Source organism: Paramisgurnus dabryanus, chromosome 20, assembly GCF_030506205.2.
Source record: "Paramisgurnus dabryanus chromosome 20, PD_genome_1.1, whole genome shotgun sequence".
In the NCBI taxonomy this organism is placed as follows: domain Eukaryota; kingdom Metazoa; phylum Chordata; class Actinopteri; order Cypriniformes; family Cobitidae; genus Paramisgurnus; species Paramisgurnus dabryanus.
Genome location: NC_133356.1, coordinates 6,610,106 through 6,636,760, shown reverse-complemented (window position 1 = coordinate 6,636,760; position 26,655 = coordinate 6,610,106). Strand labels below are relative to the sequence as shown.

The window sequence follows — 26,655 nt, the reverse complement described above, 5'->3', positions numbered from 1 at the left end:
TATCACTATGCTGAAAGAAAGAGAATGTACAGACAATGCTCAGATTTCACATTTCTTCTGATCGTCCATCATTTTCACATCTAAGTGGAGTGATAGACCAGATAACAAGAGTCATGACACAGGCCCCGACATTCCCTGAGGACTCCGTCTGATAGATGTGTGTGGTCTGTTGAGCTATTGTGTTATCAAAGTATCAATAAAGAATTTACTTATTAAGCACAATGATGAGGCACTGGCTGTCATTTTTGCGTTTTAAAATTAGTAAAACCAAGCTTGACCTTGTGAAAACTGTTTAATAAAAATAATAATTTGTTACATTTATATAGCGCTTTTCTGCAGACCTCAAAGCGCTTTACATATTATATGAATAGGGAAATCTCCTCAACCACCACCAATGTTTGACCTTGAATTGCTCAAAAACTTATATTTTAAAAATGTTTGTGTGATTTATTGTTTTACTGTTGTTAAAAAAAGCCTAACCAGGGACTGAGGCTGCAAATTAGCCTTTGGCTAGAAGTCTTTATGTGGAGCATCGGCTACTTGAAATTGTAGCAAAAATATCTTTAATGAATTGTTCAAAACATAATTTCAATATCAACTCTTTGGGGGTCTATAATTGAATAATATATTATATTATTTCTTTCTACAGGAACTGAATATTTTGTCATTAAAAAATCAAGCTCTTCCATGTGAAATAAAACAGCTGAGCTGTTCTTTTCCAACTAAAGTGGATGGTTAAATTATCATAAAAATAGTCTGTGTGACTCAAGTGCAAAATTCCATGTCTCCTGGATCCAAGGAAAAGAAGACTTTGTGCCTAACATAAAATTTTATGTTTCATGGAAGAAAGATAATAATACGGCGTTGGTAAGAAATTAGGGTAGTAAATGATGACAAGATTTTTATTTTTGGTTGCACTGCTTCCTTAAGGCTGACATTAGCACTGATTTCAATATAAATCAATTATAGCTGGTTAAGCAGTATGCAATAAATAAATAGTATTTTGGAGATTAAATTAGATGCTACATTAAAGGTTTTCCAATTCATGGAATATTTGATCGCTGCAGCTTTGAGGATCAACTTCCAAAACACTTTCTCATCTTTACGAGCATTCAGGGCACACACACAGACAAACACTCAATACCCACAAGATGCTTGAAAATGGTGTCTGTGCCTCTGGGGCTTAAAGGATAGGAAAAGAGACTCTTTGTCTGCCATTTTGGGCTGATTAGAGGAAACATTCCCAAAATTCCTGAGTGGCAAGCAGGGCTCCATCGCCGCTAGCAACATTCCTATTCTCCCATTCATTCTTACTGTATGGAGAAGAAAAGAAGTGATATTGGGAATAAACCAGTCTTTCAGTGCCATGGGCTCTGTTATCTATCACCAGACTAGAAAAGAACAAAAAGTGGAAACAGAGATGGAGGAACAGCTTGGAGCGCTCCAAAAAATACCAACACATGGAGTACAATGCATTAATTACTTATATATGGACAAGGTTAAACGAAGATCACGCTTCACCTGTCTTCAAAAAGTACACCTGCTCAATTCAGCAATTTTTAATCCTCCTTTACAAAACAGAGCAACGTAATCAAACTGGTTTTTGATATACAGTGATATCCATTATAATATGGGTTGATTTTATCTTTTATTTTATTTTAGTTGTTATTAATACAAAATTGTACTGTGTGAAGCACAAATAACTATATATATAAATTTGTGCTTTATTTTTTTATACAAAGGTACGTAATGAATGAAGTGGGCAAGTAAACTGTACAACGTTGCGAATGAGAGGCGTTGCAATTCTCCAAAAATCTGTTAAGCTTTCTGCTGGATTCTGTGGGCACAGATTTCGTGTGGGCCTGCTAATGGTCCTAAATTACAGACTTGCCAGCTAGAAACCATGTGAACACAGCACAACCATTAGATGTTGGCATTAGCTAGATCTGCTTTTAATTCTTAAGCCTGTTTTTCAGCTCCCGAACGGCAACAGGTCCATTCACACTGAGTAAACCGCATCCAAAAAAACAAAAAAATTTGTAACACTATCCATTACAGACTGAAAGGGAGGACGCCGATCAGTTCCATAGTCTGCATGAGGGACACAGATGACGCAAAACAGAATATGATGGTGAAGATGAGGAGCACTGTTTCTATGGTAACCATTCTCCTAGTCTTATCCGAGGTCTAACTATAGTGCCTCGCTGTTTGGTTTTTTAATATCCTTCCCATCTTTCGATTAAAGAACATGAGCACCTGGCAGAGAGATCCTAGTTAGGGAGGATTCCCACATTTGACTACTGAACTGATGTGACTTTTCCAAAAGTCTGTGGCAAATGAGAAGGGATTAGGGGGATTTGTTATTTGTAGCAAGCGCAAGTAAAAAAAGATAAACTTGCAAAGGTAACATTGGTGTGGGATTGTATACATTTCCATGCCACAAACTAACACTTTTAACAATTCCCTGATTTCCAGGTTGCATTTAAAAAGACATAAAATATAACACAAACTTCAAAAAGAAGCAAAAGAGAAGAATTCGGTTTATAACTGCTAGCTTGACTAGTGAATAAAAAAATACCTCCACATGAATCACATTAGTGCCCTGACATTTGAAGTTGTGAATTACATTTTAAATCTAAACAGCAATGGGAAACTAAAGCGATGCCAAACCCAAGGAGAAAATCACAGGCTGCCCGCTTGAGATCTGCCAAGACATAAACATGCATCTCTGCCACGTCAACTATTTCACACTGATTTTAACTAAAGCAAACACTGGCGACGGGCTGGCAGGTAAAGTAATTCTAAAAGATGGCAATCACTGCATTGCAAAACCCAGAGAGAGATGCCAACCCAAGCGATGCAGACCGCTAATGTGTGCCACTGTGGCCAATTCTGAATTACTACGCCAGACGCAAACCATTACAGTCTCTCTAAAATCTGGTTTCTAATTTTGTTAAAATGTGATAACTGACTTGATTCCTTTTAAATGTTATGGCCCGATGCCTGCAGTTTAGATGTCACACTGGCTCTGCTCCAAAGACTTGGAGCTGCCCATGGTAGACAGCATTAGGGTATCATAACATAGCAAGGTATTATAATTTTTATCTAATATTAAGATACCTCCTTTTGGCCCAATAATTAGCTCTCCCGCAATGCACTACAACAAGCAAAGTAGAAAAAAAACTATCTAATGTGATTGTTCAATTGACTTTCATTCATACAAATGTGACAGGCAGACGGAAACGCAAGCTCCTCTACCTGCAAATTCGTATTACCTAAAGACGTGTAACCAATAGGTGACCAATACAAAGTGAGACCTTTTCACATAAATTTGCATGCTGAGTCTAGCATAACCGTGGCTTAACTTGATGGAAAAATGGAGACGAATCTCATTTATAGCTGGTGAAAGCACAGTTTAGTATGGAAGCCCATTTCCACCACATAAGAAAAAAATCATCAAGTTTAACTTTTGATCTCATAATTATGACTTCTAAATCATAATTTACACATTTTATCTCATAATTTAAATGTATAATCTCATAATACCGTACATGTTGAACATCACGTGACCAAACAGTAAGGGTGTCACGATTTCGATTTAAATTCGAAATCGATCGAAATTAAGTCACAACCTCGAACTTCGAATAAAAAAATGGGATCGTCAATGCTGCCACGCCCCCATGTCACATCCGGTCGGCTTGCCAAGCGGGGGAAAATAAACCTCTCAGAGGTGCCTTTAAAAACATCGCTCCAGCGGAAAGCGATTTATATTTTAAACACGAGGGATGTATTGCTACAACTCCTTGTAATGCATATCATAAACAGGATTACTACCTAGTGATCTGCCTTTGGACAGAGCCCAGTTCTCTCTGCACGTGCGCGAGAGTGAGAGAGGCGCCAAGATGCAGCAGGTTAAATTTTAAACAAAGGGATTCGCTTAGAGTGCCTTTAAACAGATTCGCTTAGAGTTCCTTTAAATCATAATTTTATTCTCATAATTATGACTTTTAGTGGGCCTGCCGTGCACACCAAAGCTTTCACACCCAAGGCCAATGCATGTTTTTAATTGTTTCCAATGGAAGTGCTGTGTTTTTCAAAACAGCAAGCAGCTAAGCGTCGAGAGTTGAAAGAGATTCAACTTTGGGTGAAAAGCTCCGCTCGTCAATGTCAGTTCTCACACGGCCGTTCAATCACAGTGGAGGAGGGGCGGGACAAGTATCACAACAACCAACCGGCTCACAGCTCAAGTATCACAGCTAAGCGCTCAGCTGAAAAAACAGCTGGCATTCCGCATTCTCTGGAAGTTTTCAGCCGTTTAAAAAAAGCTTTGGTGTGTCCCGCCCCTTAAATCATAATTTCAACTTTTTTTCTCATAATTATGATTTACCAGAGAATGCTTTTTTTATAACGTGGCGGAAATGGGCTTCCATAGTTTTGCAACTTACACTAGGAATATCCGAAATAACCACGATTACTAAAATACATCCCATTATATTAAGTTTCATTTCAAACACTGTGACATGAATTGGTCCCACAGCCCACCTCTAACTGTTACTAATAGCAATATCTTTGTGGATCTCTCTCCTTGGTCTTTCTCCTTCGAAACTCTGATAAAGCCCACTACTGCAGTGCATGCTGGGAGACATGAGGGTTCCCAACTAAAAGAACAAAACCAGGCCAACATCAACATCATTCAGACAGAAACACTTCACAGACTCTCTGTTTAAAGCTCTCACGATCAGAAGAGAGATCAGGTGTGTGTATGTATGTGTGTGTGTAAAATGCTGAAGGCCTCTTCAGGTAAAAACGCACGAGTGGACGGTCTGAATGAGTCTGAAGGAACTGAATGGGTTTTAGTCTGATGGGAAAGTTAAAGAGCTGAGTGTGAGCGATGAGAAGAGTTCATTAAGAATCTCATTATTTTTAATTGGCTTGGTTAAATGTATAGGAACGGGATAATGAACTGCCACTCCTTTTCCTGTTTCTTATTTTCAATCTCTTTCCGACTCACTTATCCTCAATACTCATTTTTTTCAGTTCACTAACTCTCTCATAACACATACAAATAAACATTGTTACACTGCTTGGATTGCAGACATTTTATAGAAAACAAAAAATTATCAAATAGCCATTTTATGTGAACACACAATGGCCCAGGCTCATTAAACCTGAAACATCCAACATGTCCCTGCTGAAAAAAACCGCATCAAACCAGCATGGGAATTATGCTGGTCTATGCTGGTTTAGCTGGTGGTCACCAGCATACCAGCACCAAAACACAACATATGCTGGTATGACCAGCATGGGATGCTGGTGCTAATGCTGGTTTAGCTGGTGCTGATGCTGATGCTGGTTTAGCTGGTGCTAATGCTGGTGCTGATGCTGGTTTGATGCTGGTTTAGCTAGTGTTCACTAGCAAACCAGCACCAAAACACAACATATGCTGGTCTTGCTGGTATGCTGTTTTTTTTTCAGCAGGGGTAGTGAAGACAGGTAACACAGCATCCTATATTGTTTGCCAGTTATAAAATATGCAATATACAATTAATAAACATAGCTAAACTCAGTCAGATTAAGCAGACCAGCTTAATAAACTTTCGAAATAAACTCAATCCAGAGCACAAACAGCTGTGAAGCAAGACGATGTGTTTACTTGCGTCTGTTATACAATGACCTACAATATAGCAAATAAATGTCTGGTAAATTATTAAATAGATGTATTAATGCCTTGAAATAAAAAACGCAATAGTTTAGAAATAATGGTGTAAATGCGTTTCACAATTTGCACCTGCCTTTTTGCATGCCATGAGAAAACATGCATCAGTCCTCAGGTTTGTGTCGAGTGAGTCTGCCATCTAGTGTCGTTTAAAGAAACTTGCTGATCTATGTTTAATCTATGTTAAAACACTACATTTAAATGTATGACCTCAATGTAAATATTACAGTAACTTATAAGGTTAACAATTTATGTTTTAAAATCTCTCCATTATTACTTTACATCACACGTCATCACCTATCGGTGTTTGTGGATTTTACTGACAAAAAAGACAAAAAGCAAATTTAAAGTGTATATTCCCCCATACAAGCATTATAATCGCAACTATTACGGTACTTTGTGGGGTTCGTGTGAGATCATCTTCCAAATCTGATTTTCCACATGACTAAAACGCAACATCAGACTTTCTCATCATAACCATAGAAAAAAAACAATCGCCACTTACGTTACGCTTTGGCTTTTTGCGTCACGTGGGCGGGAAACGATCTTTTCACAACACATTTCCAATCGGAAATGATCATCCTATGCCACATTTAAAGATCAAAGCTCTTGATGTGTCAACTCTGGAGGGAGATGCGCGATTGTGTCACATATGTGATATGAGAGACTGAGCAAACCGATCGGCATATTATAGCATCAAAGTATCGCGAGAGCAACTTGAAGCATCAACGCAGTCCTCTTTCGAATCATTGTCGCGCTATTTTGATGTCATAAGCCAATCGGTCTGCGCAGCGCTGCATGAGTCCAAACACACCGTTAGTTTCACCGATGCGCTGTGGTAATTTGCCATGACTTCTTAGCTAATTAATTTATCTAAAGAGTTTTAGTCTGTTTGTCTTTATGGTTAACTATTGTATTTGTTTGAAGTTGCGGTTACAATTTAAATATGGTGGTTTTACCTCACACGTGAGTAACAGTAAATTAAATATTTAAATAAATCACTCATCAGCATTATATTGCTTTTAATGGTGATGCTCATTGGAAAAATAGAAGACAATATAGTTGTAAAAATATTAACAAGCTTGATGACATTGTCAACAGATTATAAATCAAAAAAGGGCTAAAGAAGCACTTCAGACATGCAGCATTACTTGTGTCGAAGATTCTGTATATTTTTGTCAGCTAACAATATCTTAATGTGCGAGCTGGATTTACCAAAAGCAGAGTAGTTGTTCAATAAAAAATAAAAAAATGAATCAAACCCTCTTTTATGACAGATTGGCAAACAATTTAAACATAAAGAATAGCGAGTTAACTCAAAAACATTATAAATAGAAATACCTTAAATAAAGTACTGTCATGCTATTTGAACCCATGACCATCTATGTGAAATTCTGAGAATGAATATATTTCTGTGTAATTTCAGAATTTGAGCAGTAACATGACAAGCATACAGAGAGAAGACAAGATGACAAGGACAGATAAAATAAAGTGCACATCACGAGAAGCGACAGGTTGTGTTTCGTGAAATAAACTTTCTTTTTTCTTTTGCATACCTGTTTTTTCACACAACACTTAATGACCAGCTAAATGATAAATGAGAGGCGTAACTCCATTTTCAATGCTAGAATAATTTGCATATGATTGTGTTAGTACGTAAGGAGGACCAAGATCTGAAAAAGAAGCCAAAAACAAAACATAACTTACATATATTATCATGTGAAGGATTTTCTAATTCTATAAGAATGATGACCAACTTAATATAATACAGCTAATCAGGAACCCTGGTCGATAGTTTCCATTTCTCCCAAGAATAACGTTAGATACGGCAGATAAAAATGACCTCTCCTCATTTACCAATACTTGCTTTCTCTGATCAGTCTTAGTGTTTTACCTAGCCAGAACAGATCACCTCGGTAGACATGTGTTTAGTTTGAATGTGAATGTCATTTGCAGGTTTTGACCCGCTTGCTGAATGAGCAGGTCTGGCCGTACACTTATAGTTAAATAGATAAGCATGGTTCAGCTGGTGAACAGCAAGGTCTTGCGGCCTGAAATTCCCATCAGCAGATTCTCATTCCCAGTTCTCCCAGTCCTCTTCCTCCATCTGGTTAAAAGATAACATAATAAAGGTTACTATTATACCTAAACACTCTTTCTAGTTAAATGTTACCCATTCTGTAAACAACAAACCTCTTCTGTTACGTCTACTTTAGATAAAGCCAGCTGAACTTCCTCTTCGGTCATATCCAGATCAAAATCCTTCTCCCAGTCTTCACTCACATCTGTACTCGAACCTGCACACAGTGCAAACATCAGCATTCAGACTCTTACTAGATGGTAACACTTTATTTTACTTACGCAAGCAAATGTACATCTGAGTGAAACAATATATTCAATAAGGAAAAGGAGACTTTTGCAAGACTCGATATTATACATCAACGTTTTTATTTACAAGTATTTACCGTTTTGGAATCCATTCAGCTGATCCATTTTAGCATAGCTTAGCATAATCCATTGAATCTGGTTAGACCATTAGCGTCGCGTAAAAAAAATAACCAAAGAGTTTTGATATTTTTCATAATTTAAAACTTGACTCTTCTGTGGTTACATCGTGTACTAAGACCGACAAAAAAATTAAAAGTTGCGATTTTCTAGGCAGATATGGCTAGGAACTATACTCTCATTCTGGCATAATAATCAAGGACTTTGATGCTCTAAAATGGCTACAGCAGGCGTAGTGATGTTACACACTACCCGAAAATAGTCCCCTTGGTTACTTTCAATTGCAGGGGACTATTTTCAGGTGCTGCATAATATCATTGCGCCTGCTGCAGCCATGTTAAGGCAGCAAACTCTTTGGTTATTTTTTAGCGCAATGCTAATGGTCTAATCAGATTCAATGGATTATGCTAAGCTATGCTAAAAACGGTACCGTCAGACCCGGAGATCAGCTGAATGGATTCCAAAACGATAAAAATCAAATATTTAACTCTATGGAAGCTGTAAAATTTGCATATTTTCAAAAAAAGTGGAGTGTCCCTTTAACATTCAGAACAATTGCACAATAAGCACACAATGAGACCAAAAACATGTCATTTCGATTCCATACTGCCTTTAAGGAATCAAATTTGTAACATTTCTCACTCTTCCCTCTCACCTTTTTTGCCGTTATTGGAGGGTGTGGATTTGCCGCTGTCCGAATTGAGCTCAAACACTCGAAGGTCTTGAGGTGCGTCCTCTTTGGTGGTCTCTTCACGCTGTGTGGGTCCCTCCTCTGGGACCGTGTCCTGCAGACTGGCCTCTGAGAGTTTAAGAGACACCTGCTCCTCAGCAGCTGGCGTTTGGGTCACTCTGATGGTGACAGGATCTAGTTGGTTCTCAATCTGGGTAGGGAAACTGATGCTCTCGCTGCTCACGGAGGGAGTCACGTCCGATGTTACGATGCTTGGGGAGACCACCACCTGAGAGGGGGAGGAGCTTTCAGGGGTGGATTCTATCGATACCGCAGGGACGCGTGCCTCCTCAACAGGTGGGGTGAAGTCTAAGCGAGATGGAGATGTTGCCCCGAGAAACTCACCTGAAAGAAAAGAGAAAGCTGATAAATTTGGTTGATATATTTAATTTTGATATACAAACACGGAAATTAAGAGATGACTTCAAGATTATTTTTAGTTTTTCTAAATGAACTTTTATAGACCAATTTAAAGTAGACGTCACAGTTACATCACTGCAAGCTGCGCGCGCAATGCGGTTGCAGAAAAACAGTGGAAATGAATTAGACACGAGTGAAAAGAGCAAGATAACTCACTAGAAAATGTCCTGTTGTGCTGTTAAGTGTCAGAATAAGAATGCCAAAAAAGATGGCTTTCATTTTTATAGAATACCATTGTCGAAGACATCATTTGAAGATAAACGTAGGTGTTTATGATTACAATAAGCCCTAAAACGGACATAATGGAGCGAGGAAATCATCTGGAAATCTTTTAATAATTAGAATAGAAAATAAGTAGAGAAGATGTCCGGTGTTCTGTCGAAGTCTGTTCCCTCCATGTGTTTCTTATAGCGTTTTTATCACGTTACAATTATAGTTTATTCAGAATAAATGATTTTTTTAATCTGAAAAAGCAATAATATCACAATTTTTTAAATATTTCATAATTTTTTCGTTTTCTATTATTTCTTTTTATTTCCTTATATCTTAGCTTATGTCTTTTTCCTGTTTGTTCTAAAATTATTATGTTTACATACTTAATAAATATATCAATATAGCACACACACAAACACACACAAACACACACACACTTTCTGCAACCAGTTTGGCCCCGCCCACAAAAAACGTCATCTCTGTTTGCAAAGACGAAATTGGTCTATAGGTACCGTATTTTCCGGACTACAAGTTGCACTTTTTTCATAGTTTGGCGGGTCCTGGAACTTAAAAGTCAGGTGCATCTTATACATCAAAAGTATTTCATATAAACCACGAGAAACCATTACCGTCTATAGCCGCGAGAGTCCGCTCTATGCTGCTCCTGTATTTATGTAATTCAATAAATTCAGTGACGCAGAATGACTTCGGGACCTTTTTGAACTTGATTTGGCTTGTCGTGTTAATTTAGACTATTCAGCCTCCCAGGTATGTTCTGTATGCTATTGTTTATCGTGTAAAAAACGTTAATGTTACGTTAACATGTATGGACACCCATTCAGCCTGCTGTTCTGTGCTATTGTTTAGTTCAATGACTTGCCTTTCCAGATTAAATGTCCGTTCTTCGGCTTGGATTTTGTGAAATCATTTTCTAAATTAACGCGTCGTATAGTCCAGTGCGACTTATATGAGTTTTTCCTCTTCAAAAAGCATTTTGACTGATGCGACTTATACTATGAAGCGACTTATAGTCCGGAAAATACGGAATACGTTCAAGTAAAATTATGATTTCTGCCAACTACTAAGTTCCTAATAAAAATTATTTTATTTGCATTTAAAATCTTGAATACTGCAGAGAAATCAAGTTCAAATTAATTTCTCAATAACAAAATGCTAATATTTTTACATGTATTTTCGGAAAATTTCAGAAATATAAATTTGATGAAATAACCCTGATTTTTAATCACATCTTTTATATTGCTGTTCAACAGAAATGGTCGTAATACATGTAGAAATGATCATTAAAGTCAAAACTGGAGTAGTCTCTTAATTTTTTTCACGGCTCTATATTCCATATTTTGTACACACCTTCTTCATCCTCTTCCTCCCATCCCAGACTCTCAGAGTGAGCCGTCTGTTCTGCCCTCTGCTTCAATGCCACTCTCCTGGCCTCCTCCTACAAACACACACACACACACACACACTTTACTAAATCAAACATCTTAATGACAAATTATAGTCCATTTTTTACGTCTATGCGGGGGTTCGTGTACAGTGTGCGTGATGCAATATTAATTATTTTTTTAATAGTGCATGCACCTACAGGAAAATGTAGTATGTAGCGCAGTGGATGCATTGCATTTTGTCGCAATGCGCATGCGTCCAACGTCTGTGTACAGTACAAGTCAAATAAACTATACTTTGCAAGGCTGTGTGTTCGACCATACGCGTACGTTCACATACACGTAAAAAACAGACTATACTCCTGGCTTTATTTTTAAATCCACCATTAGTCAACTAATTAAATGTATAAGTCCTGCCAAATAGTTAGGGGTGTAAACACCACAAATATAACAATTTTAAATGTAACATCATTAAAAGACCGAAAAACACTAAGAGCTCATTTTAGTTATATTACTTGCAGTGTAACCGAAACCCTAGTTTACACCCTTACAACTAAATCAACTGTAGATACACATCTGGACCAGCAGATGGCACAGTCATGCTACTTTACATCTGTCTGATGTCACACCTACAAACAACACACCAAAAGCAAATTTGTAAACTCAACAAAGACATTAGCTGTGTATCAATTACCCTGTAAATTGCGCAAATTGAAAAAAGGTTTTACGCTCGCATAAGGTGGTTTTTCAGGAAAAACTGTAATGGAAACAGTTAATTCGCATTTTCAAGTCCCCTGATGCAAGTAAGCCACATAATTATTATTTAAAGATGCGGTATGTACTAAAACCTCTCAGAAACACCTCAATACGTGTCTGCTCCCAAGTATAAGAGCTTTCCTTGCCAATAATGTTTGGATAACACTCCTATATCTATTTTGATTTTATATAATGTACTATTACCTCCAAGAAACACCTCATACTTGTATAAGTATAAGGGGCTTTTTTGGCATTAATGTTTGGATAAAACTCTTATGTCTTCTTCGGTTAAAAATAATGCCTAAAAATTACGTGTTATTAGGTGGATGTGATATTAGTAAACCTACAAACATCAGCATGCGAGAGGTTAATGGAAACACGGCCATTTCGAATAGTTTTTTGTCGACATAAAAGAAAAAACTGCAATGGAAACACATATATAGCTGTGCCACATGACAGTCATATTGATGTAATTATGTTTCTTGTGTTTGAAGGGTTAAACGTGTTCAGATAAGCCTTTAAGTCAATATTAAGCACATCTGCTGTACCTGCTCCAACTGGAAAACTTTATAGAAGTATCGCTGCCAGAACTCTGAGTGGGAAACTGCTACAGGTACCTGAGATTAACAAAATTAACACAACTATCAGAACGAGACAACTTTTCTAAGAAAGAAAAACATAGCAATATAAAGTAAAAGAGTAAATTATGAATGACAAAAGTTTTGTACCATTTTAGTGTAGAGTGCTCTAATGGCAGGGCTATTGACCAGCAATTCAGAAATTTCTGTTTTTCTCTCTTCCAAACTGAAACTGGACAGCCAGGCATCAAACTGTTGTGGAGGGCCTGGAAACAGAAATTTCAATTACACCTTAAATTCTCAAAAACATACTTCAGATATTTAAGACACAGCCCACATCTGATGCCATTTTTAGAGGGAAAACAAACAGCATTCACATACCATCAGGTTCATTGCAGTATGTAGCAGGATCTGTCTGAAGACTGTAGAGTCGAGCCTGAGAGCACATCGAAAAATATTGATATTGATACTGTACATACTACTGCAGTTCACAAAAACGTATTAAAGCTTGACTCTTGGTGATATGACAAATGCCATGCATATACGACTACATAAAGTTTACATAAGCGGTAAAGGTGCGGGTCAAATTTCACATGCCGTGTGTGACACACACACTAATTCATATTCAACACTACAATCAAGACTCATGCCAAACACAACACTGAACCCAGTGAGTGACATAGGAATATCTTAGAAGAAGTAAGGAGATGACTAGTACAGATGACTAGGCCTGACCTTGTTGCTGTCATACACCTCTGTTGTGCCTGTGGGTGTGGCTACCAGCGTGATGACATCACAGTCAATGGTCTTGTCTGGGGGAGGGGCCAAAGTGTCTGTGATCACGCCCAGAATATTAGAAATACCTTTCTTTACTTTATCCGTGGCCTCCGATGAACCTTCAACCTAAAATAAAAAAGTCAACTCTGTATTTATCACAAAAATACTACATTAGTAAAAAAGCACAATAAGTTCATTTTCTTGTGGATTCTCTCTCATAATATGGCATCAAGAAAAACTGTCCGCTTACTGCCAATTTGTTCTTAACCACAGTCGCCGTTGCAACAATGGAGCATGCTGTGTCATGTTGGACCACGTTGCTGAATTCGGTCAGGTCCCGTTTGATGAATTCATATGCTTCAGCTGACTGTTAAAGACAACAGATCATTTTGCTAAAAAATGTTTGCATAAATACGTCACACTAAGGAAAAACAAATGGAGTTGCAAGGTACATATTAGTCGGAATATTAAAACAATGTCATAATGACAGTCTAGCAACACCTTGATTCAATTCAAAACTGCCATGCTGTCCACAACACCTTACAATTATATATTTAGCACACGCTTTAATTTAAAGCGCCTTACAAATGAAACCACAAGCATACGACGCCGTGTTTACAAGTAGAACAAGTGGTTGTAGCTAGGAAAAGTGAACGACATAGAATTATTTATTTTTTGACAGCCAGCACTTATTTATTTCTGAATCGGGCCCCAAATAAGAAAAGTTTGTTTTAGATAGACAGAAGTAGGCCTATGGCAAATCACAAACAACAATATTGATCAATGCATGCATTTATCACCTAAATGGATTTGACCTAAGTTGAGTCCAAAAGTCTAAGACAACATAACTTATGCTAAGATAACATAGATCATCAGGTTTAGCACAAACTTTCATGGCAATCTGCATGGTCTCACCTTATCTTTGACGGCCTGGAAGCTCTGTGTTAGCCAGCCTCCCCACCATCCTCCTTCTCTGAGATCAGTACATATGATTCATGTCATTAATAATCACCAAGCATTACATAGGAGACATTCTTGTTATGTAGTAACTTCAGATATTAAACCTAAAATGGGTTGTATTTTCAGTTTCCTGAAGGATGATTTCATTAGAATAAGAATAATAAAGAAAACCCTTTGTTGTCATTTTAAGAACGACTATGGATGGTCATAAATTATGTTTGTGCAGATGGCAGCTAGTTTATTTTAGTCACAGGGATATTACAAAAAAATAACAGGTTGCTGGTATAAATAAATCAATTACTAATTAATCAAATAAATGAGCACAATTTCTTTAAAAAGCAACTGCCAGTTTTAATATTACACATGTAAAAATGCCAAGATCACAATCTAAATTATGTAATTTAAACGCAGACATTCTGGAACAATCTATGGCATAAAGCTTTGGACTAAACCTTGTACCCCTTTTTTACATATTTTACTGCAATATACTGCAGTCATATCTGTTCTGTATTTATATGAATGTTATTCTAATAGCATTGCTGATGTCGTGCATGTTTGTTCATGACTGGGAGATTTTTGTAAACAACCCCGTACGACTTCCTACTTCAAATCCGTCAATAAACCACATCATATTAAACACCACAAAACACATCTATAATGCAAATTTAAGCCGTTAAAAGCGTTATTGTTATTACATAAACGCGGACAGTTGATTTATGTAATAAACGCACTCGAAAAAGAGAATGTTTGTGTGCTGTAAACTCACCCGTCTGCCATCTTTAGCGCATGACGTCATCCGTGTGGTTTGACCTCTGACCTTAAAAGCGCGTCAAAATAACATTCATAAAACTGTCATTAAACAGTGTTAGAATTATTTATTCGTGATTTAAAAAATTATATAACGCTTACAACTACCGTACATTTTTATTTTTCGTCAAATGGACTTTTACAATATTTTATCAATCGTCCTGACGTGTACGGCAAGCAAAATAGATCAAACTTTTAATGAAACGCGAAAACACACACGGACGCCAGCAGGCGGCGCAGTTTACCCCACATCACAAACATGGACTAACAAAATACTGACACAGATTAAAATGTAAATTATTTAAAAATTTTGATCTTACACACCCGGTCTGACCTCATTGAAATGTCATTCGTGTATTGACCTAGCATGGTTATTATTTTTATTAACAGGTATTGTTGGCATGGGCTTTAAATATAAGCAAATGTACCCCCCCCATAAGTGTTTAATTTGGAAATATCTTACATTAAAACAGAACTCGATTTTTTTGACCAATGGTTCAACACTGGTTTGCTTTTAGTGAACCAGCTATTTAAAAAGAGAGTTTTACTACTGACTTACACATAATATAATAAACCTGTCACCCCTAAGCAATTGGCTATTGTAATGGAAGCAATACCATCTGGAATTAAGATGTTATTTACAAATAATAATTATACAGCATTTATTAATGGCTCCACTCCTGAACCAAAAGAAGCTCTTAAGATCTGTTTCTCTGATTAAAGGAACAAAAAATTAAAAATTTACAATTACAAATTTTCTTCTAAATAGTATACCACCTATAATTTCTTACTGGAGTGGATTATTTCATAATTTGAATTGTGACAAAATTTGGCCCTTCAACAAAAATATTTTCTTAATAATAAAGTTTTAAATGATTAATAAATTATAAATTATAATATATTAAATTAATATATACATTTTACCTTGCCAAACATTTCATGAAGAAATATAAAGCTGATATTGATAATTTTGCCAAGTTCGAACTGAAACTGAATTTCATTATTTTGGAATTGTTGTTATACAAGACAGTTCTGGGAAAAATGATTATTTCATTAATACAATACAATATTCAAGAAGGTATATCAATAACTTTTAAAAACATAATTATGGATATGAATCTGATTCTACAAATAAAACTGCTTTATTGTAAACTTAATCTACTTTCTGTGCAAATTTCATGTGCACAAATGTAAGTTCACCAACACTTAACCACTTTTTAAAATATTCCTAAAATAATTGAACATGTATCTTAATACTATTGAATCCTCATGGAACAAAAAAGCAAGAAAAACTACTTTTATTTGTAAAGACTTCAATTTGTACACTTTAACTGATACATAACTTGATGTCTTAATTTTTTCTTATTATTTTCTCTTTTTAATTTTCCCTGTTTCTTTCTTTAAGCTATTAACAAAATTTTTTACATGTTTTTTGTATGTACATGTTAATTTTATTTATGTAATGTATACAATGATTTTACTGTGACCTTGCACCTTTGTCCTCAATACTGTTTTTCAATAAAAAAAATTACAAAAATTGACCTAGCATGGCATTGCAAAGTCATGTTGTGTCACATGCTCTATCTTTTATCAACAAAATGATAAAAGGAATAAACTTTTAAGATACTTTGTTTCGTTTCACCCTGTACAAGCTGTGACAATTAATATCTAACACTGTTTTTTATGTAAATGTATATAGCTATATTTCGTCCAATTGTCAGTCAAAATTAGCAAATTAGTTTGTTTGTTTATAAGACAGAAAATCCTAAGTGCTGCAAAGTCTCAGGGGAGAGAGTTTGTCTCATCATTCTGTAACACATAATCAAGAAATGAATTTGCTCATAATAGAATTGACACGATGAGTTTATCACCTCATTAGAATTCAGATCAGGCCATATGGGTTGAGTCCTAATGGGAGTGCTTAACCACACACCTGAGACCCCAGACCCAGAACCGTGTCCCAGACCCTCATCCCAGCTCTATTTTGCTTGTCAGTAAGCAGCAAGTAAGCGTCAGGAAGTGAAGTTTAACGGGATGTCATCAGGTCAGCCTACCATCTCCGGCTTTCTCTTAATTGAAGCCTCCCTCTATCCAGACCCTGAACAATATGTTTCACAATATGTCCCCTGAACGTTCCCCAATCCCATTAATTGGGACCTTTGGTTTCCTAATTAACTCTGTCAGTCTAAATCTGGGGGGCCACAGAAGGCGTTTTTATTTATTGATTAGATGATCCTGCTATGTCACAATTATGCTGTGATCCAGACACCTCGGATTTAGGTTATTCCCCTTATACTTAATTAATAAATCTAGCAATCTATATGCCATAAAAACATAATTGTAATAAGTTTTATATATTAATATACATGTTTATATTTATTATGTATCCTCATACACATACAGAAACAAACTATGCTGTTATATCTCTATGGACCGTCACCATCTGGCCCCAATCAGGAAACACCAGCTTTTGCACGAGTCAATGTGTCTAATTATCCCCGTGCAGCAGGCTGAGCCACAGATCCCAGTAATCCCCACAATGTGTTCAGCTTCCCATACCCACCTGTGCCTGGGACCTGGAGGGGGGGCCCTTACACAGGGGGGCCGCAGGGACCCGCTGAGGGCACTTCTTCTCTGGGCAGGATGGCAGCTGCCTTCCCCCGCTGGGACGTTCACCAGCTGACTGTGAGCAGGCCCCTGACAGGAGCTCTTTAGCGCTGTCAATGGGCCCATAAATAAGGAGCTAAGCGTCTTTGTGTTGCCGTTGGGGTGTCAGGGCCCTCTGTAGGCCGACCGGGCCGCTAACCGCACCGAAACGGAGCTAGAGAAAAGGGCATAAAGAGTGGGCTGTGTTACGGGCTGCCCCCTGCACCCTCTTTTTGTGCTCGGAGCGAGTGCTATTGTTTTCTTCCATTCAGGGTGAGAGAAAGAGGGAGGAGAAGAGAGGAGTAGAGGAGAACATCTCTTCATCTCTCCTCTGATCTTTCACTCGTCGGGCCGGGATTCCTGTGAAGAGAAATGTGTATTTTTCACGCTTGACGGTCTCAAACTGTGCGCTGTTTGTGTAAAACCAAGTTCGAGCAAATGAAGATTTCAAGTTTAAACAAATATTGGATTTCCAAATCTTGCACGCTGTCCACTGGCACTCTGTCAATGTTTCCTGATATGTTTGTTTCTCAATTATGCAGCGGTGTTGGTAAATTAACCGCTGAAAGCTACGGTGGATTTAAGCACTTGAGGCAAATAACTTTACCATGGGAAGTGCTAATACCACATTCACTGTAGTAAAATCACTGTAAACAACCCTGGTTAGGTCAAATGTGGACAACATTTTAAACATGTTTAGATTGGACCCAACCAGGAACACTGGTACCATACCCTTTCAAAAAAGTACACGTTTGAATGTAAAGAGTTCACATTAGTGGAAATATTGGTACCAAAGAGTTCATTAGTACCTAAATGGTACATATTATGGCTTTTTTAAAAGGTACTTCCTCTGGGGAGCATTGTCAGTGTCTGTCATTAAAAGCAACAGATACTGTGTATGTTAAAATAAATTAATGTTCAATAAATAATTATATGTAATAATATTATGATAAATTCTTCAGCCAGTTAAATAATAAAATAAAATAAAATATAAAATATAAAATAAAACAATGAGAATAATAATAAATAAATAAATAAAATATGGATTTCCAAAGGATTTTAGACTATAAAAGTATATTCTGGGGTTAGCATATTCAATAAATTACCATAGAAAATATTTCCAACACATCCTGCAATTTGAAAATACAAAAAAAACATGAGACTAGTCTTGTTTACTGACCATGTGAGTGCAAAATGTCTAAAATGTATTTCCTGTCTGTCTGTCTGTCTATTTGTCTGGACAGTGGTTGTCTATTTTTTGGTGAGCTCAACTACAATAACAAATTTTTAAGTACTATCAAATAGTTTCAAGTAATTTCAACTTACTATTTTACCTTTTTTTTTTACATTAGTTTTAAAATTATTTAAGTTCATCAAAACAATTTCAACTTTTTTAAGTTGCAGCAACTTGCCAATGGCCAAAATTTAAAATATTAATTTGAAATGACTTTTGAAGCAAAATTGATTACACTTAAACATTTAAAAGTCGAAGTATGGTCCATTTTTTGTGCGTACGCAAGGGTCAGCGCATAGTGCGCATGACCCAATTTTCGTCATCAGAGGACACGCGTACTGTACTTGATTTTTGAAACTGGTCGCGCATGCACGTATAGGACTATTCATGCTATGAGAGGTATTGCAATTTGTCGCAATGCAGATGCATCGGACATTAGTGCATGTGTATAAGTCAAATTAACTAATGCGCGTATGCTTGCGTATGTGTAAAAAAAAACAGATTATACCAACGCTTTCTCATGGCAATTGGTACGTATTTTACGAGGTGCATAATTTGTATTCATTTGTACCACCATATTTGTACATTTTTGTACCCTGTGACGTTGGAGTTAGGGGTGGGGTTTCGTAATTGTTTATTATGATTATTGTACGTTTTTGCACAGTTAACGTCACACTAATTCATACAAATTTGCCAACTCGTAAAACTTCTTGTGAGATCAGGTTGACTTAAAGGTGGGGTGCATGATCTCTGAAAGCCAATGTTGATATTTGATATCACCTAAACAAACACGCCCCTAGAATCTGGACCTTCATTTCATAGACCCGTCCCACATATACGCAACCCAGTCAACGATATTGGTTAGTAGACAGTGTGTTTTGGTTCTTGGCCCAACTCCCTTTTCCAAAGTGTTTTTCAAAAATCATGCACCTCGCCTTTAAAGCAGCAAAACAAAAACAAAAAATTACAGTACAAGGAAAAAGAAAGGGTTTCATAAAAAACAACTATTTTACAGCCCAGCAAATACAATTAATAGTATGGGATACAGATGTATCACATATGTTGACGTTTCAAATCCCTTGAAGTTTTAAGCATCAGGGGTGATTTTTTACTTCTGGTGGTAGTTTTGCCTCAAGCCCTGGTTAATTTCTGATGCTCCTATTCTTTAAATTTGTAAATCTGTCTCAACACCTTTATCTCCAACCACTGGCGATATCAAAAGACCAAAGAGTGAAAGATTCCTCGGCGATCTCTCCAGCTAAAAAATGATGGTGAGCACAGCTGTCAGGGGCCCTGGTGAAAGTGACTCCCGGTGTGCCCGGACTGAATATGATCGCAGCTTTATTGGACAGTGACAAATCTTCCTGTGCTAACATGAAAAGAGTCGCTGCCTGTCCCCTGCGTGCTCTGCACAATGCTGACGCGCCAACCTGGCGACAGCTTGCGTCTCCCTCTCTCTGATTGATGGGTGAGCGTAGGCCTCGGGCTCCGAGCGGTCTGGCTGTCCCTCGTCTCATACATTAACCAGTCCCAGTACAGATGGTTTAGGCCGAAGCAGCATTTTATAGCGGGCTGAAATGATGCACGTGTTTGTTAGCATATGCTAAAAGCATAAACAGGTTGCAAGCAATATTGTTATAATGGTGTCGGTCAGGATGAACACATATGGACGTGTTTTATATTCATATGTATTATAATGATCTTAGAATAAGTGTGTGAGCAGATGTCATCTCGACCATTTTTGGTTCCCCATTATTTCAGTTTTAATTATTGTATGTATATTTGTTCATGCATATTTATATTATGTTCATGTAACATAATCTGTAACTTTTGGGTTAAAATAAAGAGTTCATATTAGTACCTCAAAGGTACATATTGGTACCAAATGTATACATATTTGTTCCTAATGGTACATATTAGGACCTTTTTAAAGGGTACCCCCCCCCCCCAGTTTTTACATGAATAATCAATGTTCAATCTCTCTTCTTACAATACCATAATTCAAGATGGTAAGTTAATAAACATGATTTATAATTTAAAGGGATAGTTCACCCAAAAATGAAAATGATGTCATTATTTACTCATCCTCATGTTGTTTTAAACCTGTATGAATTTCTTTATTCTGATGAACACAAAAAAAGATATTTTGAGAAATGATGGTAAACACACAGCATATAATGTCCATTGGAATAAAAAAATATGATGGAATTTAATGGGTACCATCAACTGTGTGCTTTCCATTATTTATCAAAATATTTTCTTCATCATTTATCACAAAACTTCCAAAATATTTTTTCCTACTATGGAAGTCAAAGGACACTATATGCTGTGTGTTTATAAACATAATTTCTTAAAATATCTTCTTTTGTGTTCATCTGAAAAAATAAATTCATACAGGTTTATAACAACATGAGGATGAGTAAATGATGACAGAATTTTTATTTTAAAGTGAACTATCCCTTTAAGCTATCGGTGTGGATTTTGTTTTTTAACAAATGTAAAAAAGTAACCTGCAATTTTATGTTTCAATGCAAATGTTACGGGTTGCAGCTTTAAAAAAAGTAAGAAATGTAATGATAAATTGATTGTTCAAATATAAAGTAAAAAAAACGAGCAGAGATTTTTTTTTCATTATAATAATAGATTTTAATTTAAGAAACCGTGAGCTGTAACAAAACTATACATTTTCAGTTCTCATTTGGCAACAAAGAAAATACAAGCGTCTAGAGTATGTTCATACAGTGACTATTCAAAACCACTTTTAGGCAGAAATAGCGTTACAAAACATACTTCATTACAAAAATAGCAGCAACTTGTTAAAAAAAATCTGTACAGGACATTTACATGTATACATATTTGACCCCCCCAGATGTTTTTGCATTCATCCCAAGTTCATAATTCAACTTTGGCCGACTCCAGCCTGAATCATTTCCCCATGCAGAGGCTGTGAAGACTGGCCGTGGAAGCGGGAAGAGGCTGGCAGAGAGAACACGGGCACGGCATGCCAGGGAAATGCCTGTAGCCGCTGGAGAGGTGAAGAGGGTCCTTCAGCAGTGTAGGGAGAGGAGGAGCAGGGAACCCCAAATAACCAGCAGTGGGTGGAGAGTGTGGGGCTTGAGCCATGGTCGATGTGGAGGTGTGCTGGAGAGAAGCGGCCGAGGTCAGAGAGTGCAGGGACAGTAGAGGCATCTGTGGGACAGGTGCACTCGAGGCTGGGGGTAAAACTCGTCTGGCTGCGTGTCTCTGGGCGTTCGCTCCGTACACATCACCAACGAGCTTCTTCATCTCATCCAAAGAGCTGGACAGCATGAGGATGTAGTTTCGGGCGAGTAGGAGGGTGGAGATTTTGGAAAGTTTGCGTACGGATGGACCCTGTGCGTAGGGCATCACCTCTCTGAGCCCGTCCATGGCCTGATTTAAGTCGTGCATTCGCTTGCGCTCACGGCTGTTGACTTTCAAACGCAAATCCTGCCCGTCCTCTTTGGGGAGCTCTGCTCGTGCCCGGTTCTTCAAATCCTGCGGCCGTTCGAGACCCTTTTCAGCCCTGATCTGCGCTGATTCTCTGTCTCCACAGTACGCCTGAAACATCTTGTTGGAGAAGAAGGAGCCAACAGCGGAGTCCACGGCCAGGTCAGGCGAAGAAGATCGGCTGCATGTGGAAGCTGTGTCCGACTCCATCTTTTCAAAAAAATCTGTTTTCAGAAAGTTTTCAGCCTAAATGCAGTGTTTCTTTTATCCGCGTTGATCTGACAGTTCAGCTTGAAGGTCTGCAGTACGAGTGTGTGTGAACATCAAGGGGGCTGCATTTATACCCCACAACACCACAAAGACACAATGAGACGCATAATGTGACATTAGGCGCTGAGCCAATGACAGAGGGGACACACTTTCACCCCCACACACCCCTCATCTGCCCCAAAAGCATTGTATACACCCCACCTCCACATACACACACACACACACATGTGTACACAGACTCCAAAAGCATTCAAACATACATGCAAAAGAATGATTAAAAAATAGATGCTATAGCTAAAAAAATGTATGCAAAATGTGATTATCATACATATTTATTGTAGTCTTTAAAACCAGAATACATAAATCTCTCTCTCTCTCTCTCTCTCTCTCTCTCTCTCTCTCTCTCTCTCTCTCTCTCTCTCTCTCTCTCTCTCTCTCTCTCTCTCTCTCTCTCTCTCTCTCTCTCTCTCTCTCTTGTTGAGTTGTGTAAACCTGAATTAAACTTGAATTAAAGACAGTTTAGGGACACTTTAACTTGGCACTGGCAGTCTAAATTCCATAAGACACTATAGGGTATGAAGAGCCTGTGAAATGCCCCTGTGGAGGGCAGGGGAGGGGCAGTTTGAGAGTTATTATCCAGCAGAACTGCACTGATTTTAGTGGAGTCATTAACATCTCTATTGCACACTTTAACACTTATACAAACCGTGTCAACACAAAACCACATCACTTCAAGACACATTATTATAAACAGGCCTATCTACATTGAAAGTGCCTGATGCTGTGTGAAGGGTAAATAATTGTATTTATTTTATTTGTAAATAAAGTAGGATACTATTTAAGGTTTACAGTTAAAGATTGAGTTACAGCAGAGATGATGTGCGGCTTGGACAAGTTCACCGTGTGATGTCACTTACCAACCCAATCTCAAAGCATTTCATTCATTATTATTTAATTATTTAATGTCTTTTTCGTATCACTCAGCACAAATTTCTGTATATTGCTTTTTGTGTCCCCGAGCACAACTTTCTTCTTCGTGTCATTTTATGTATTGGTTTCTAAATGTTTTTACCATTGTCGCTTGGGGTTAAAACAACTTTCCTTTACATTTTAACCAAAACCCCAACTTTAGCCCCAACCCCACGTGACAATAGTTTAATAATTGGAAGGAAAAAAAAGGTAACACTTTAGTATAGGGACCAATTCTCACTTTTAACTAGTCTTATTAGCTTACATATTAGCTGTTTATTAGTGCTTATAAAGGACATATTAATGCCTTGTTCTGCATGACCATATTTTACATCCCTTAACCCAATCCAATACCTAAACCTAACGTCTACAACAACTACCTTATTAGCTGTTAATTAGCAGTAAATTGGGAGTTTACTAAGGCAAAAGTCATAATTAATAATCAATAAGTGTTCCCCATACTAAAGTGTTACCAAAAAAAATTAAAACTATTACATAAAATGACACGAAAAGAACGTCATGCTCGGGGCCACGAAAAACATCTGAATGGTCCTGATGCTGACGTCACTCACAGTTGTTTGGTTGTAAATCCTGCAGAGATTTATATTCCTGAAAAATTAATAACTTTTAATAGTTAAGAATGTATTGTTTTATATATGTATTAACTCAGTATTACATTTCTTTAAAATACGGTAACTTTTTATAGTTGCACATGATCTCATGGAAAATCTTGTTATAGTCACGAAAAATTTGATCAATTTATTCGTGTCTATGGCACGAAATTCAGTTTTTTTGTGCCTTGAGCATGAATGTCTTTTTGTGTCACTCGAACAAATTTCATTTTCATGTAATTTTTTGTATTGTTTTCTCATTTTTTTCCCTATTTTTAAATCATTGTTGCTTGGGGTTGGGGTATAATTTTTGGGAGCATGTAACATTTGATAATTATGCATGCATATTACTACGGTTTAGCTTGCTCTCGAGTGTTCACACACCACGTACCGCCTTCCAATATAGCAGACAACTTGCATATAATGGCCCACAGAAATAGCTGCATGATGCAGCTATATAAATATATAGTTGGTTCAACTTAAAAAGATACTTAAATTGGTAACACCTAAAAGATTAAGTTAAACTGAAGTGAAACTAAAGTGACATTTTAAGGTGAATAAACTTAGATCTTCAAGGTGTTTATTCAACTTATTACAGTGTATACAACATAAAACAACAGAGTACATATACTAGCAAATAGGATTTATGTGCTCAGTAAGGAGCATGTTAAAGGATTAGTCCATTTTCTTAAAAAAAAATCCAGATAATTTACTCACCACCATGTCATCCAAAATGTTGATGTCTTTCTTTGTTCAGTCGAAAAGAAATTATGTTTTTTGAGGAAAACATTGCAGGATTTTTCTAATTTTAATGGACTTTAATGGACCCCAACACTTAACAGTTTTAATGCAGTTTAAAATTTCAGCTTCAAAGGACTCTAAACAATCCCAAACGAGGCATAAGGGTCTTATCTAGCGAAACGATTGTCATTTTTAGCAAGGAAAAAAATTCACTTTTAAACCACAACTTCTCGTCTATCTCTGGTCCTGTGACGCACCAGCGCAACCTCACGTAATTGCATAATACCGTGGAAAGGTCACGTGTTACATATATGAAACGCACATTTGCGGACCATTTTAAACTGACACAAAGACATTAATTAGTATCATTTGACATACAACAAGTCGGAACGGTCCGCTTTCTCCACACTTGTAAACACTGGGGCGGAGTTTCGATACGTCATCCGTGACCTCTTGATGTGATGACATATTACTTGAGGTCGCGCTGGCGCATCACACGACTGGAGGAAGACGAGAAGTTGTGGTTTAAAAGTGCATATTTTTTATTTTTCTTGCCAAAAAAGACAATTGTTTCGCTAGATAAGACCCTTATGCCTCATTTGAGATCGTTTAGAGTCATTTGAAACTGCAATTTTAAACTGCATTAAAACTGTTAAGTGTTGGGGTCCATTAAAGTCCATTAAAATGAGAAAAAGTCCTGGAATGTTTTCCTCAAAAACATAATTTCTTCTCGACTGAACAAAGAAAGACATCAACATTTTGGATGACATGGTGGTAAGTAAACTATCTGGATTTTTGGACTAATCCTTTAAGGTTTGGTGTGTGCTATCATTTGCTATAGATGCTCATGGTTCTTCTTTTGACAATTTTTGGAACATGGCTGTAAAAATCACTGGGTTGATATATGGTTGGGTTATTGTTAGATATGGACAAACCCAACAGTTGGGTTAAAATGAACCTATGCTGGGATGTTTTGAGTCAAATAAGGTTAATTTAAAACCATTAGTTGGGTTTGAGCAAACTTTACCCAACCACAAGTTGACACAAACCAACATTTTTGTGAGTGTATTTTCATTTCTAACTCTGCTTTAAAATTGATGTTGCCAATTATGAAAAGAATGTACAATACATAATGTAAAATATATATATATATATATATATATATATGTGTGTGTGTGACAGATCGACATATGCTAGAGAGTGCAGTGTGGTAAAGCGTCCATCTGTGTGTGTGTGTGTGCTTATGAATACATGAGAGTGTTTAAGAGATTCATTCAAATTCATGTGTTTACTTTCTCCACAGGCCACACAGTAAGAAAACCCAAGAGGAGAGAATCTGAATGAATCCTCATGAATAGATGAAAGAGCATCTCTTCACTTCTCTACCTCTTTTATCTTTAATCTGTGTGTCTTTAACTTGGATTTAAAGTGTTTGACTTTCCTAAGCTGTTGTTAAGGACCTGTGTATGTGAGTTTGTGTGTATTGTAAGTGTTCAGGTAAGCAGAAAATGACAGTATTATCACAGTCATGTGTGTGTAGTCTCATCAGATCAGTAAGGATTAAAGCTGAGCTCAAACACACACAGATTCAGAGATCTTACGCTTTTGAAACTGAGAAATCCTCTCAGTGGAGCTGATGGGCATTCAAAGAGCATTAAGCTTAACATTTGGCTACAAATAAAGCAACAGTTATAATAAACTATACAATTCTGGAAAGATACTGTTACAACAGAGTCCAATTTAATAATGCTGCATTTGACACTGTTTTATCACATACAGTTTACAGTTCAATGCTTATTCAGATGATTATAATGAAACCTTTTATGATGTCAGAAGTTAAGAAATCATTAA

General features: G+C 37.1%; 2 protein-coding genes across 2 annotated transcripts; both read right to left on the bottom strand.

The window, feature by feature from the left end:
- Positions 1-6,723: 6,723 nt before the first annotated feature.
- Positions 6,724-14,920, bottom strand: bsdc1 (BSD domain containing 1). The gene is made up of 11 exons (XM_065296150.1): positions 14,825-14,920; positions 14,014-14,071; positions 13,349-13,465; positions 13,057-13,224; positions 12,703-12,757; positions 12,472-12,587; positions 12,292-12,360; positions 10,953-11,040; positions 8,877-9,296; positions 7,910-8,013; positions 6,724-7,823 (listed from the first exon to the last, which is right to left on the bottom strand). The coding sequence occupies exons 1-11, from the start codon at positions 14,833-14,835 to the stop codon at positions 7,791-7,793; spliced, it is 1,239 nt and encodes a 412-aa protein (XP_065152222.1). The 5' UTR covers positions 14,836-14,920; the 3' UTR covers positions 6,724-7,790.
- Positions 14,921-21,474: 6,554 nt separating this feature from the next.
- On the bottom strand, positions 21,475-22,497 carry olig4 (oligodendrocyte transcription factor 4). The gene has a single exon (XM_065297500.1). The coding sequence runs from the start codon at positions 22,421-22,423 to the stop codon at positions 21,671-21,673; it is 753 nt and encodes a 250-aa protein (XP_065153572.1). The 5' UTR covers positions 22,424-22,497; the 3' UTR covers positions 21,475-21,670.
- Between the last annotated feature and the right edge of the window lie 4,158 nt (positions 22,498-26,655).